We start from the raw sequence: 15067 nt of genomic DNA on the forward strand, positions 1-15067 counted from the left end.
ACTCGGTGGCCATGCCCACTTGGTGGCCACGCCCGCCTGGCACCCGGCGATGCATAAGTGGGTTTTGGGTTACAGTTTGGGCACTCGATCTCTAAAAGGTTTGCCACCACTGCCCTAGATCCTTTAAAAAAAAAATACACTTGTACTTTAGCAAGCTTCCTTAGACATCAACCCTGAAACATTCTTCTGTGTGAATGGTACTGTTCTGCCCCAGAAGATTGCTTGTTCAGAGACTGTCAACAGAGAAGCGCTCAGATCAATTCTATTAAGCAAAACAAAAAGCAGATTCCAAACCCCAAAAACTTACTCTGTCTTGCCCATTAGCCTTTGGGGATTCGTCTCCTACTCTCGCATCCAGGGCTGGCACCACATCTTCAAAGCTGACTGGAAGAGGTGGTGGCGGGGTGCAGGGGCCATGTGGCTCTGCTTCCTTGGACCCCCCTTTCTCTTCCTCTTCCTCTTCCGTATCTGAATTAAGAAAAGAAAACTTGGACCGCTGCTCCTTTAGCAGCATCTCAATGCGGGAGTCCAAGCTGCTGTGCTGAGCAAAGGGGACACTCTCGTTGGTAGTCTCTGGGGCAGGGGAACCAGAGCGGGCTGGCGAGCTCTGCACAGCAGGCGAATGGGATCGGTCGTCAACCCCTAGGGCTACGGTCACTGCTGGACTGGCGTTCTCTTTCGTTTCCTGAGCAAGAAATTCGGTGGGAGGCAGGGAGTTGGCTGCAAACGTTTCTGCCGTGGGGAGCAGCCGATAATCCTGATCCACCGCGTGGGATTCTGCAGGCACAGAGAAGGGCTCCGGGGTGGCTGTGTAAGATGGGTAGAGCACACTGGGTGCTGGGAAATGCTCCACGCTCTGCTGGGCAAAACCATGACTGTTCTGGAACTGAATGCTTTCTGATGCCGTTGTCACAGACGACGAGGAGGAGGAGGAAGCCGCAGCGACAACACAGGTGGAAGGAGTAGTGGTGGTCACTGTGGACGAAAGAGTAGAATCATCCCGTTGAGAACGTTCTCTGTGTCGGGAATGGAAGCCAGAGTCCTCTCTTGGATGAGAGCGATGAGAGGAGGAGGAGGAGGAGGAGGAAGAAGAAGAGCGCCCTGAGGTGGATGAGAGGCGCTGATATCGGCTACTACTGGTTGGAGCTGCACTACTGCTGCTGCCGCTGCTGCCGCCGCCGCCACCACCACCAAACTGCTGACTGTAAGGGGGGTAATGATGGTCATTGCTGCGATAGTGAGTGGAGGAAGATGAAGAAGATGAAGAGGATGAAGTATAGTGCCGGCGGAAGTACGAGTCCGAAAAGCTGTTCTCATGCCGAGAGGATTTGTACGACTCTGGCTGGTAGCTTGAGTAGCCTGGGGTCCCTTGCCTTGGAGAGGAAAAGAAACAGTTCCATGAGCACCTGCCCTTCCTTTCTGCTCCCGCTCCCCCATGAACTTACTCTGAAAAGTTAACATGTTATTTAAGATCGTTTCCCCAAATCTTGTCACAAGGGGGAGGGGGGAGAGAAACCCTTACCTGCTAGAATAGGCGGAATCCTGTGAATACGGCGTTCCTCCCCGAGGGGTATACGGAGTCCCCTGAGACTGTGGTGTATATTGGCCATAGGAAGAAGGTGTGTCTTGTCGGCCACTGGAGTACGGAGTGTCCTGAGAACAAGGGGTGCCGTTGCCAGGCGTTGAAGGCATTGCATTACTCGGGTACAACGAATTGGTCGAATGGTGTCTTCGTGACTCGGACTGTAAAAGGAATCATGTGGACAGAAACTTGACATCTCTTCTTGCCCAGAGCTAAAATTCGCATGCAATGCAAAGCCAAGTGGCTCGTGCCAAACATGTAAGCATCTGTCTTAGATGACACATAACAGTTGTTTTAAGCTCGGCTACTACTCGGCTATTTACCAAAATGTACACATGGCAAAATTGAAGATTGAGCTGCCTAAAGCAAGGCATCAGCAACTACCTACAGGACACAGGTAGAGTTGCAGGTGGGCAATGAATGCAGTTCAGCAAAGAGAAGGGAGCCGTATCCGGGCTGTATCAAGAAAGCAGAAGTTAGTAAGAAATTCTCCCTTATTGGGCGATCAAACAGTTAAGCAAATCTTAAAACAGAGAGGAAAACCTACAGGGGAGACCTTTTGAAGAAAAAGGGACACTGAACTAATCCAGTAGATTCAAATACATTTTCTAAAGTTACCGAGTCAGCTGAAAACTTTTCATTCAACGTTTTGCTCCCAGTTGGGACAGTCTGAGGTGTAAAAGAGCCATTCACAATCAGTTCGTAATATTTCATGCGTTGTTGACCTGTATAAACAAACAAACAAAAAAAAGCGGTTGGTAGGAAGCAAGTGCCGTTTAAAATCAGGGAGATGATGCTAAATTAGGAGGGCGACTAAAGGAAGATCATTACCTTTGATGTCAAGTTGGGCATGAATGATGTTGCCCATGACTGAAGTGTTGTGCAGGTTCTTGACTGTCTCCTTCGCCCCCCTTGTGCTGGTGAAGAGCACCTTGGCCAAGCCCAGGTGCTTGCCATTCTTTGGATTATACAGAATCTCAATCTCCTCAATGTCGCCATATTTTTTGCACATCTCACACAGAAAAGATTCCTTGATATTATCATTGAGCCGGGCAAATGTCACCTCCTTCAGAGGGATCTGGCCTACATAGTACTCATCTAGCTGCAGCAATGACAGAAGGCAAAGTGGGATAAGGAAGCTAAAATCAACTTCTAGTAAGTTACATACCAAAAATTAAGAAAATATTCAACTGGCAGTTGGCAAAAGTTAAAAAAAAATGCTGGTAAGGATAGACTCAGAAATCACAGTTCTTTGATCAGCTAGGTCCAGATCTCTGGTCCTTCAAGTAGATGAAGCAGACATTTCTCCACTTAAATCCCAGGTCATATTATTTCAAGTATAATTTATTACCATTTCCCTGGCAGTAATTTCCACTAAAATTGAGACCGTTATATATACCCAGACATACTTTTTGAATATCCTTTATTTACAACTTCTGAAGATATCCTGCACTTCTTTGGAAAACTCTCTTCTTCTTTTATTTTTTACAGTTATTATCCACTGATATTTCACCAAAATGCACTCAAAAGTAATACAGAAAGTCTAACAAAATGCAGCAATGTGGTCTGTTCTTCTGGGAGCCACTGTTACTGTTCTTGCTATTCAAATCTGACCCCCGGTGGTGAGAATTTTAGTTTTTATAAAAGATCTGTGGTAATCTCCTTTAATACTATCTTATTTTTCAGCATCAATGTCGAAGGAAGTAGAACATATATGCATACTGTTTAAACTGGCAGGACTCAGTTTCCCTATCAACTTACTCTTATCTTCCAATCTTCTTTATCCTGAGGAAATCTTTAGAAAGGCAAGGAAATCCCAGAATGTATTTTCAAGAAATACAGGTGTGATACTGATGTTGTGCTAATGGATCTGGAAGCTTTAAGAGAACTGGAGAAAAATGATCTATAATCAAGTAAGTGTAGTTTACCTTAAACTTTGGGACAGGAAGAGAAAGATCTCTGGTTTTGGACCATTTCCTATGTCTCGGATCTTGCACAACTTTTACAGGAGCATGACTTGAATCCTTGAGAAAAGATTAGAAAGCAGTGGTCATTCAAAAGTCTTATTGACAAAATGGCATTAAAGTACTTCTCAATTTTTATCAAATTAATATAGTTGCCCATTTCACAAATCTGATTCTAGGGGATGCATATTAAAAACAGAACTACAATTAAAGTCATTAAACAATTAAAACATAAACCTATCTATCGTACATCATCTAGATTCATATTCTGAGATGGGCAACATATCAATAAATTATCATTTGCAGCAAAAAAAAGTCATAAAATCAAGCATGACTCACTTAATGACCATATCACTTGGCAAGGGAAGCTTAGGTCACAATTGTGGTCATAAGTCAAGTATTACCCATACATGGACTCACAAATGTGAATTATATGGTACTAATACAAACCTTGAAAAAAAGGTTTAAAAATCACAGTAGAATGACTTCCTTTCCAGGATCTGAATGTCTTTGAAATGATTTTTGTCACTATTGGTTCTGCTGCTTAGGGGCAAGCCCAGACAAAGTAGGGTTTAATAAAGCAAAACCTCACTGGCTACAGTGAATGTGAAACTAACATTCTATACAGGAAGGGAAGAAACGAATAGTACAAAAAGATTCATTCCACTTCAAGTTGCATCTTATTTCAAGGAGACAGTAGCTTGATATCCTTCTGAATGACAGAATGTGGGCTTTTTTTGAGTTCTTTTGAATTTGTTTGTGCTGTACAGTGCTAAAGCTAAAACTGGCATTAAGAATTTAAGAAAAATTAAAGATGTATGTGATTTACATGACTCTATATTCACATTATCATCTGCCTAATCCAGAAGTAGAATAATATTTTTTTTAAAAAAAAATATTCAGGCAAAATCAGACAAACATCCAAAGCTGAGTTATCAGAAAATAAGTTCATTCAAACTTCAAACACAGTATATCAGAAGGGAAAAAAAGAAATAAAATTTAGAAAAAAGAAAGTAGTGTTCCAATTCTAGGGATATGCAAAATGTTTCAACCACAAATTGTGAAATGTCCTATGCTGAGTGCAATATAGTCTGTTGCTTTTTAGAAGTATTTTGAGCTTCCAGAGTTAAAACATTTCCATAGTGCTTAACATAAGCCATTTCATGAAATGTTGGGCTCAAAGCATTTCACACACCTCTATCCAATTACATTAAATACTGGATAAATTTATTTCTGGATTCTTCTCAATAATACTTTCCCCACAAATCAAGCATAATTTAAACATTCCAATCCTACGCTAACTATACTGACCTTAAAATAGACTGCGATAGTCTTTATTTCACAACCTGAACTATTTGTTTTAATACTGGGAACTCATAGTAAGATGTCACTGGAATTCAGATATTTAAATGGAAGGTTTCATGATGCAAATATTTTGACTGAAAATATTTGCATAACTCAATTTGATCCAGATTACAGTGGAATATATTTTATATTTCAGTGGAATTTCAAAATATTTCCTTTTCAGGAAATTAGAAGAACAGCATGCAGAAGAAGACAATGTTAAGGATCAACAAATAATTATATCATGGATGGCTTAGTGCAGGGGTGTCAAACTGCCGGCCCGCGGGCTGGAGGCATCATAGCGAAACCACGCCCACCCCATTGCCGGCAATGGCAAAAAAAGTTGCGATACGTCGTGACACGTCACGTGGCATTGCAAACTTGACACCCCTGTGTAAAATCCTTTTAGTGTGTAAAAGAGAAAATATGTAAGCATGATTAGCAACTAAGAAACAAGGACTGTGATTTTCACAGTGCTTCAAAGCCTGTTCCCATTTCTAAGAATATCTTCAAAGGAAGCCATTTTTCTTTTATGATAGCTCTTATTAAGTATAGATTGGAACCTTAAAAACTAACAGAGAATCTTATTTATGGAACTCGGGGCGTGTCTCTTGTTTTAATTAGAAAGGAAAATATGGTTGTCCTGAACTTCCCCATTTGCTGTTACACAGTACAGAATATGAATAAACAGGCTTGTGCCTTCAGTATTATATCAGCACTGTTTCACAAGCCTTAATTATAATGCCCTTCCCGTAATAAGTTAAAATACACAGAAACTAACTTTCTAAGAAACATTCTTGGAATTTTTGCCTTCGTAGTCTATACAGAAAAACGTATGATCAGCACGTGTTAGAAAAGTAAATTGAACTCCTGTTGATTTCAGTGGAGTTAAATGCTTAACACGCTAAGAAAATCACTGGCAACTATGAGATTTAAGCAAAAGCCTAGTCTAAATCCACTCCCTCCTATCTTACCCCTCACTAAAATCACCACCTTTTTTGGATTCCTAGACTATCAACAGGTTCAGATGAACCACAGGTTTCTTTATCACAGACAGCACACAAGGTCCACTAGCCAGGTTTCACTAGCCAGAAGAAATCTGGCGCATGCTAGACAGTACAAAACATTATCAAAATTGGCAAGTGGTGGCGCGTAAATGATGCTCCTAAAAGCCAACCTCAATATGACAGAAGGAAATATTAGAATCTTTGGCAATGGCCCTTTTGAAAACGATGGAAAGCACTCAGATTTTTGCCTTAGCTAATTTACATAATCTAAAACTATAAAGACACACACAGAAAAAGAGCAGTAGGGAATGGGGAGCCTGTGGCAGTCATGAAAAAGGACAAGGATCAGTACGAAGCTGACTCATCCAAAGATTTGTGACACACTACACTGGATCTACTCTCATCTAAGATGGAAAGCAAACTAAAATGTTAACACTCAGCAAAATACAGTGCATGAAGAAAACAGGAGAAGCAATATTAGAAGGTGGAAAAGATATAAAAGAGGACCTAGAGATATTGCCAAACATTAGACCATCCATCCTCAGCAGGAATGACTCACATGCTTTACAATTTGGTAAAAAAATAAAAAAATCCAATACTGTCCACTTACATTAGTGCTGAAATGCACTCCGTCATAGCGGTAGATCTTGTGCGGGCCATCCTTAAGCATAGGATCAACGATGAGCTTGTAGTTTCTCCACTGGAAGTTAGGGGCTTTCTGGAAGTCACCCCCACCTTCCTGATCCATTCTGACTCATTTACACTGCAGGATGCACATGGAATCAAAGGAATATATTAAATCATGTGTTTATTTCCAACAGAAGTAATTTCAATGAGAAATTCTACTGCCATCCACCTCTGAAACTTTCATACTCAGAATCACCGTCTAGGGATATCTTTCTGTATATAAAGGAACCAGAAGTTTTAATATTAAGCACCATGAAACAGTCCGCTCACAAAATTTCTCCTGCATCTATTTCAAGATCTGTTTAACATTCCCAGTGCTATTTACTGAATTCAGAAGGCTCAGTGGCTTATGCCAAAGTATCTGACTGTGCAAAGCTGACTTTGAAAATAGCTGAACCCTAATTGCTGTGTTCACACAACATCCTAAGTTAGAAGGCCTGGTTTATGGACCTGCTCACTCTTTCCCTGAATAGTGCTACTAAATGTCAAGTCCTACTTTGATATTCTTTGTCTATCATTCTACGGTCAGTTTACCATAATTGTCTCAATGCAAAATATACAATACTTTGGACTAGAACAGACCACTAAAAGCTGGGGTCATTTTCAAGGAACCAGTGGGCATATTTATACTAATCAAGGCTTGTAGCCTACAGTACAAAGCTAATGTAATTGAATATACTTAGAACAGAACTGCCTGGACTTGTGATTCTATAGTCTTACTTGTTTGTAGGCAGAGTGATTCTGCAAAATGTAGCACATAGAAATTTACTTAAAAGTGTTAAAACAAGAACATTCAGAGTTTTTCTATTTATCTTTTTCTGAAAAGAAAAGCAAACCTCTATTTCTAATGATTATGAAGAAATATTTGGTTAGCAAACAATGTGCAATCTCAGAAATTGAAAAAGGATCAAAGATGGGACCTTTGTTATATGAAGAAACAAAGAAAAATACGCAGATGCCAAAAAGTTCTTGAAAGTCAGAAAAATAATGATTCTTTAATAAAAATATAATATTGCCTTATGGAAGTATTTAGAAATGGGATATCTCCTCTATGCAGATATCCATCCCTGACTCAAAACATTCTAGAACTGAAGTAATGTAGACAGATGTCTGACCAAAACCTGTTGGGAAAAACCTCATAGCAGTATATGCCACAATATTATAAAATTATCATTTTTTAAAAAAAAAACATTCCTATGTTTTAATTTATTTCATTTTCACTTGACCCTAAATCAAATTTTTGTGTCAACGTATTCATAATCTGCCAGATGAAAATATTGAATTCATTTTAAGTAGAAATGCAATCTTGGAAACCCTTGTAACTTACATTCTGCTCTGCTAATTGCATTAGGACACCCAAGGTTGACTACCCCTGCATTAGGACAAGCGTACATATCTCAGAATACATAGAAATTATATCACAGTAAAAGAAAGGAATAAACTTAAACCTGTTGTAGATGATCTCTTCTGTAGTCAAACTACTGGTAAATTTCAACGTATAGCTATACACGTATATTTTTCTCCTTCTCAATAAAACCAGGTAAGAGTTGATTCAATCCATAATTTGAAACAGAACATCTAAGAGACTAGGAAGAAAGCAGAAAAGTGTTTTAAAAAGCAAGCAACATGAATTCTCATGAGGGATTCAAACACGAATTCTGAAATATTTTCACGATGTAGTATTTTACCATCCTGATTTTATGTGCAAAATTCTGATGATAAATTAAATCTAGATATGAGGACTCAGATTTGAACTTCCATATGAAGAAATTTATGTTACAAAAAAAATAAACCAAATTATTCAAATAATTAAAAATTGAACATTACAGATATTATTTATAATCAAACAAAATGGAGCAAGCTAAACCCATAAACAATAAGCTAAGCTATGTTATAAAATTTCCTGTGGGGAAAATTCCCCCCGTTTTGTTCTTTTGCCAAGGGAATAATAAATAGCATAAACATAATATTCTCTTAAGCCTACAAAGCCTATTGACAAAGGTTTGCCCTCCTTTCAGTTCCTCAGTCTATACCTAGAATGTTTCTATCTCAAGTATTTACTCCCTATTTCTGTAGTTAAGACCCTCAATCTATGTGTTTGCTAACAATAGTTCTAATTTCCTGATGCTTATCTTACAGAGAAGGGTCGCTTCCAATTTCCTGCCTTTCTCAAATAATTCTCTTAGATAATTTCCCCATCTCCACAAGGAAGATACCATCTCTTTCTCCTTAACCTCCCAATATCTCCACAATTTGGTTTATTCCCTTCTCCACCCTTATCTTTGATTTCCAGTGTCCTGTCTCTATAGAACAGTGGTTCTCAACCTGTGGGTCGGGACCCCATTTGGGGTCGAACGACCATTTCACGGGGGTCGCCAAACGCAGTCCACCATTTTTTCCCCCTTTTCCTTAGCTGTGCTACTCCCTTTTATTCTATTGGCTTTTGAAAGCCAATAGAATAGACTCTCTTGAATAGAGTCTAATTCTAATGGCTTTCAAAAGCCAATAGGAATTGTCCAGGCTGTCTCTGCCCTGCTGAGCCTGCCAAAAGTCCCATTCTGCAAACGGTGCTGCACCAGTTGAGTAGTCCTCGACTTACGACCGGTTGGGGGGGTCGCGGCATTAAAAAGGTTGAGAACCACCGCTATAGAATATTGTTCTCCCACTAGTACTGCTATCATATTAGTATTGCTGAGCTCCCCAAGGCCACAAGAGACAGCTCTTACCTCATCCTAGCTCTTCTAAATACATGCTAGCTTTTTTCCCCCCTATACACCTGACACTCAGTTTAACGGTTGGCACAAACTCTATGAAGAGGGGTGAAGTAAGACTGGCTGAAGGGAGGATGCCTGGGGGGGTGGGGTGGGGGCTGACTGGAGGCATGGATCAACCCTGATGTACTTTGAGAAAGATCCTTTGACAGAAACCCTCAAAATTGTCCCTCCCCCTCTGACCAAATGGTTCCTCACAGCTTTTCATGCCAAAGCTCCCCTTTTCTGTCACCCTCCTCACCAGAGTCGTCCACACTACAGTACCCCATTCTTAGAAAGGTAGCCAACTTCCACAACAACCTCTCTCTTCCCTTGTTCAGGAGGGAAGAAGAAACACGACCTTCTGTGCACGTGAGAACGATTTTTTCTCTCTGAGGGAACCGATCCCGCCTCTCTCTCTCTCTCTCTCTCCCCCTCACCCGGCACCCGGTCCTGCCCCGCCATCACCCCTGAGGGGCTCTTTCTCTTCTCTGCACCTCCTCCTCCCTGGACCCCATTTCGGCTATTCCCCCCTCCCACAAATAATTACACCTTCCCTTAACCTTCCCATTCCCAACTTCCCCCCCCCTTCCTCAACCCCCCCTTCCTCCCCCCTAAGGGTCTTCCCCTCCCCATCAGGTATCCCCGGCCCCGCCCACCAGATGCGCGCTCGTTCCTCCGTGCGCGCCCCCCCACCCCAACACACCCGTCACTCAGCCGCGCGCCGCTGCTTCGCGGCGTCCCCCCTCCCGCGCCATTCGGGGGGGTGTCTCGCGCTGCGCCCCCTTGTCCCCCGTGCGCGTCACCTGTTCCTACCCGCTCCTCCCCCCTCCTCCGCTCAAGGGGGCGCACGCGCGGCCCCCTCCTCCTCCGGTTCGGCCTCGCGCCCCGGCGGCGCCTCGCGTTCTGCCGCTCGTCTTGCCTTTCCGCCTCGCGCCCTGTGAGGGAAGGACGAGGGGAGGGGGGAAAGAAGAAAAGAGGGAAGGGGGGAAAAAGGGTGACAAGCCGCCGCTTCCACCGCCACCGACAGGGACCAGGGGGCGGGGCCAACGCACACAGGAGAGAGCGTCCCGCGTCAGAGCTCGCGAGATTCGCGCTCCTTTCTCTCTCTCTTCTCTCCGCCTCCGCCTCCGCGCAAGACCGGCCGGATCGCCTTTTGTTCCTCGAATCGGTACTTTCGATGCAAGCGACAGCGGGAAAAAAATCCGCTTCCCACCGCGAGCCCTCCGAGCACGCTGGCACGTTTCGCGAGAGGCTTTCGGGCACTCGGCGGCGCTTTGGAAGTTTTCCCAGCGTTGCCGCGGAGCGCTACCTCGGGGCGAATCGGCGGTTCCGAAATGGCCGCTGGAGCCCTATGAAGGGAAGCGAGTCTGCGCTTCCGTCCTCGCAGATTCTTCCCAGGCTGACAGGAAAAAGGCGCGTCGTTTCGGGGACTTGGCGATGCGCCCTGGTGTCATGACGCCTTGTGGGCGAGAGGTGGCCCTGGTCGAAATGTTTCGCTACGTTCGGTGAAGGACGAAAGCGCGAGGGGCGAATCTGCGTGAGAGAAGCCGCCGCGTCTTCTAACGGGACCGGCGACACTTTCGCCTCAGAGGAGAAAGGCCGGCGCTCCTTTTGCCGCGAGAATGAAGCCAAAATGGAGACTAGAGTCCCTCGAAAGCCGCTTTGGCTCATCCACTTCCAGCTAAAAACGTAAACCACGGGGATTTGAGTCCCAGAAGAGAAACAAGATGGAGAGGACGCCTGGCTTAACTATAGGGCAGTTTGGAGACAGTAGGATCTGCTCAGCCCCCTCCCCCCCCCAGTCGAGAGAGACAGACTTTGAAACTATATTTTTCTTCGCCGTGTGGCAGAATAGTTAGTAATTTTTCAACACAGGTGCGTGGGCCTCAGCTTCCACTGGGGAATCCAGCAGGGAAGAACGCAGCTATTTCTCTGTGGTATTGCATAAAAATCAATTGGCTCCCCGAAGTTTTCTTAGGGATGGGGGACATGCAGTTGAAAAAAAGTATTGCAGTCCAGTCAAATATGCATGCATCCTGTCCCTCCCCCCCGCCAAAAAATATACCTTGAAGACTAACAAATTCAGGAGGCTCTGTGTCCTCAATAGGTGTGGGACAAGCAGAAATCCGTCCCATGGTTAATATCCTAGAAAAGGTGTCCTTGCTTCATTTGTACTGCTTTCTAGTAGAATGTCAGTAATGCATTCAGAATTTGACCTGCTACTGAAACTTTGAAGCTTTACCGGCTCTAGAAATACGGCACTGAGAAAGCTCAAGGTAAAGCCAGAGATAATGATCACCGCTTCATTTCATGACTCATTTCCATGAGTTTTCTGGAACTAACAGAATAAAAATTCCCAGATATTCCTTGTAATTAATGCCCAAGCAGCCTGTTGAAGTCTGTACTAGATGTATTTTATAAAGTGCATCATAATAAATATAGGAGGTAACAAATTTAACAACAGGTTATGCTTTCCTGAAAAATAATGATATTCAGTGCTTATTATAATAATGGCATTGTTAACATAACAGTCACTGTGACATGATGGTAGTTAGATTTTTATATTAGAGTCCTTATCGTTAACACATTGGTTTAAATATATAAGTATTTTATTGCTCAATATGCATACAGAAAGTTACTTTTCTGGTAAGTTATTTCATTATTCTTTCTCCAAGTAGTGCTGAGGGTTGTATAGTGTGGAGGATGATGTGGAATTCTGATTAAAGACTAGGATCTAGAACAGGGGTGGGGCCAGACACTCTCAGCCTGATTTATGCCACAAGGTCATTGCCATGGAGATAGTGTTTATGCTTGTTATTTGAGCTCTCGAAGGAAAAGCAGGCTATGAATAAGAAATACTTTTATGGACAAGCACAGTTCTGTTGATGGCTTATAAGACATGGGAATTAAATTGGTTAAGTAGTTGTTCATTGTACTGAAATATATGAAGAAATTCCAGTAAAGTATTAGCAAGTCAGAGTACAGGCCACAATGGAAATGAGTGTTTTTGTATAAAAGGAAAAAAAATGGAGAGTGGTTTAAGAGAAAAAGTGAGTGTGTAAAGGACAGGCAGAAATTAGTTTCCTATAGCTGAACTCAGTTGAACAGAGTTTTTTTATTGTAAGCCATCCAGAGTCACTTAGGTGAGATGGATAGTGCAAAAATATGATGAATAAAAAAAATAAATTATGGATTTACTTGTAATCCAAACTGAATTTTTTTTTTTGCAAATTTTCCTGAAGGCCGGGCATCTGCTTATTTGTATTTGAGGAATTTCAGGTACCTTTGGAAATATTAAAGCAGTATTTTACCTTTCTGTTGAGCTTCTTATTATTATTAAACTAATAAGAGTTACTTTGCACAATGGGCGGCATATACATTTAATAAATACATAAAGTAAATAAAATAAGTCTTGGGTTATTTCTTTCAAAAAAAGGGAAGCAAACATGAGTAAATTTTACAGCCCTGGAACTTTTGATCATTCAGAAAAACCTGGTTAACATCATTGCTTTGACACGTAAACTGTAAAGTTAGTAAATTCCTTCATAACTTTGGGGAATAATTATTTCAATGCAGTATCTTTTTCAATTTAAAAACTATTTTTTAAACTTTTTTTTCTCTTTAAATGGCTTGACATCTAAGTATATTTAGTTGCGAATGGTGGTGAACAGCAAAATTCTAAAATTTAGAATAATAAAGAAACCCACTTTTCACCATGTATCAGTTTACTAACCTTGAAATTCCTTTGATGTGGTGCCTAAAGAACTATCTGCCATCTCAGTCTTGTTTTCTTATCCATTCTTATCCAAAGGGGATATAAATTGGGATTATAATTAAGTACCCACTATTCACATTATCAGGTTATAAATGTAACAATATTTTTAAAATTTGAGCCAGAATAATTGTGTGTTTGTATGTGAGTGTGTATTAAAAACCTGTGTCCATGTTCATACAGTGAAAGCAGACATCTGATTTCAACATACTACTGGTATGACTTGCTTCCTAAAAGCTGCTTTGCTTTGAAATGTGGAATGTAGGTAGAACAACACTATTATTTTCCTCCACTAGATGGCAATACTATTAAAGTCTTAAAATTTAGCCACTGGATGATTCTTAAAAAGACATGATTGACACATAAGAAGAAATAGGATGGTTTTTCCTGGTTTTGGCTTCCATCTCTTCTCAGAAATTGTCCCCTTTTATCTAGTCCCTTATTCCTGTAGTTCTCAAAGCCATATTTGCAGTTGCATTAGCCATATGATTTTATTTCATATGTAATATAGCCTTAGAAAGGATGGTCAGTTATACATGGGCAACCTGTTCCAAAATTACAAGAATCCTTTAAAATAGATTATGCTGGGTGAAATAATGGTTTGAAATCTTCAACACAGCCTGCTGAGAGACTGTCTGGTTCTTCCTAATGCTAGTTTGATTCTTGCCGTGATTGATTTCAAGCAGAGTTCAATTTAGGTATTTCTGGAATTTCAAGCGTAAAGTTTATTAACTTATTCTGCATTGATTAGGCTTCATACATGCCACACTTAGACCAAAGGGTGTGAGAATGGACGAGTAAACCTCTCTGTCTGTCTCTTGAGTGTAAATTACAAGGTCTTTCCCCAATGAAGCCCAAATAAATATCTTACAAGCAGCAGCAATTTGAAGCCACAGCAAACAGGCCCAGCCTGTTGACAGTAAGAAAGATGACTGTAACATAAATAGGCAGGAACTATTAACTAAACAAAATAGATTAAAACATCCCTTTAAGTCCAAAACATTTTATATTACATTTGGAAAAAGCTCAGGCAGATGCCATCCTTATTCATTGAAGGCTAAGAAGGAGGAGGTGATATAACACAGACCTGGAAGATTATTATTATAGCCAATCTCAGTAAAGATAGTTTTAGCCTTTCTATGGAATATATTTCCTGGTCTAATCTATTTAGTGGGACTGACACATAGCTATGCCAAGACCCCTAGAGCAGAATTGATTGCCACAGCAAACTTCATTTTTACAAAATATTAGGGAATAGCAACCAGAGATATATATAGTTTTTTAAAAATGTCTTGTTGACATGAAGCTTGATTCCTGGCCAGTACATTGTCATTATGTTCTTGGCAACAGTAAGGATATGTCATCCTTTTATTAATAATAATAAAGTTGGAAGGGACCTTGGAGGTCATCTAGTCCAACCCCCTGCTCAGGCAGGAAACCCTACACCATTTCAGACAAATGGCTGTCCAGTCTCTTCTTAAAAACTTCCGGTGTTGGAGCATTCACTGCTTCTAGAGGCAGGTTGTTCGACTGATTAATTGTTCTAACTGTCAGGAAGTTTCTCCTTAGTTCTAGGTTGCTTTTTTCCTTGCTTAGTTTCCACCCGTTGCTTCTTGTCCTGCCTTCAGGCGCTTTGGAGAATAGCTTGACTCCTTCTTTGTGGCAGCCCCTGAGATATTGGACCACTGCTATCATGTCACCCCTCGTCCTTTTCTTCATTAAACTAGACATACCCAATTCCATCAGCCGTTCCTTATATGTTTTTTAGGCTTCCCTACCCATCTAAAAATTTTCCAGTGGTTTCAGATCCAGTTAACTCTCTAGATCAGCAAGATCAACTGTGTACAACCTGCATTTACATATGATAATGCGGTAGTTTCTGCAACCCTGGTCAGATTGTTACATCTCAATGAATTCCTAAATAAATGCAAGATAACACTACCTTTAAGGTATTAAGT

General features: G+C 41.4%; 1 protein-coding gene across 4 annotated transcripts in view; it reads right to left on the reverse strand.

Annotated features, from left to right (window-relative positions):
* Positions 1 to 12719, reverse strand: part of SETD1A (SET domain containing 1A, histone lysine methyltransferase) — a 35314-nt gene extending 22595 nt beyond the window's left edge. The window contains exons 1-8 of one of the 4 annotated variants that reach the window (XM_039330274.1): positions 10151 to 12719; positions 8033 to 8170; positions 6508 to 6660; positions 3511 to 3606; positions 2414 to 2684; positions 2201 to 2307; positions 1523 to 1743; positions 308 to 1373 (exon numbers count right to left, since the gene is read on the reverse strand). In XM_039330274.1, coding sequence (XP_039186208.1) covers positions 308 to 1373; positions 1523 to 1743; positions 2201 to 2307; positions 2414 to 2684; positions 3511 to 3606; positions 6508 to 6645 — 1899 coding nt within the window. In that variant the 5' untranslated portion in view covers positions 6646 to 6660; positions 8033 to 8170; positions 10151 to 12719. Of the gene's footprint in view, positions 1 to 307; positions 1374 to 1522; positions 1744 to 2200; positions 2308 to 2413; positions 2685 to 3510; positions 3607 to 6507; positions 6661 to 8032; positions 8171 to 10140 lie in introns of those variants that run through there. The other 3 variants (XM_039330275.1, XM_039330276.1, XM_039330278.1) reach the window with 3 other exon arrangements.
* Positions 12720 to 15067: the final 2348 nt, after the last annotated feature.

This window comes from Crotalus tigris, unplaced genomic scaffold (assembly GCF_016545835.1).
Source record: "Crotalus tigris isolate CLP2741 ecotype Arizona unplaced genomic scaffold, ASM1654583v1 scf7180000024427.8105951120:4207309, whole genome shotgun sequence".
In the NCBI taxonomy this organism is placed as follows: Eukaryota; Metazoa; Chordata; class Lepidosauria; order Squamata; family Viperidae; genus Crotalus; species Crotalus tigris.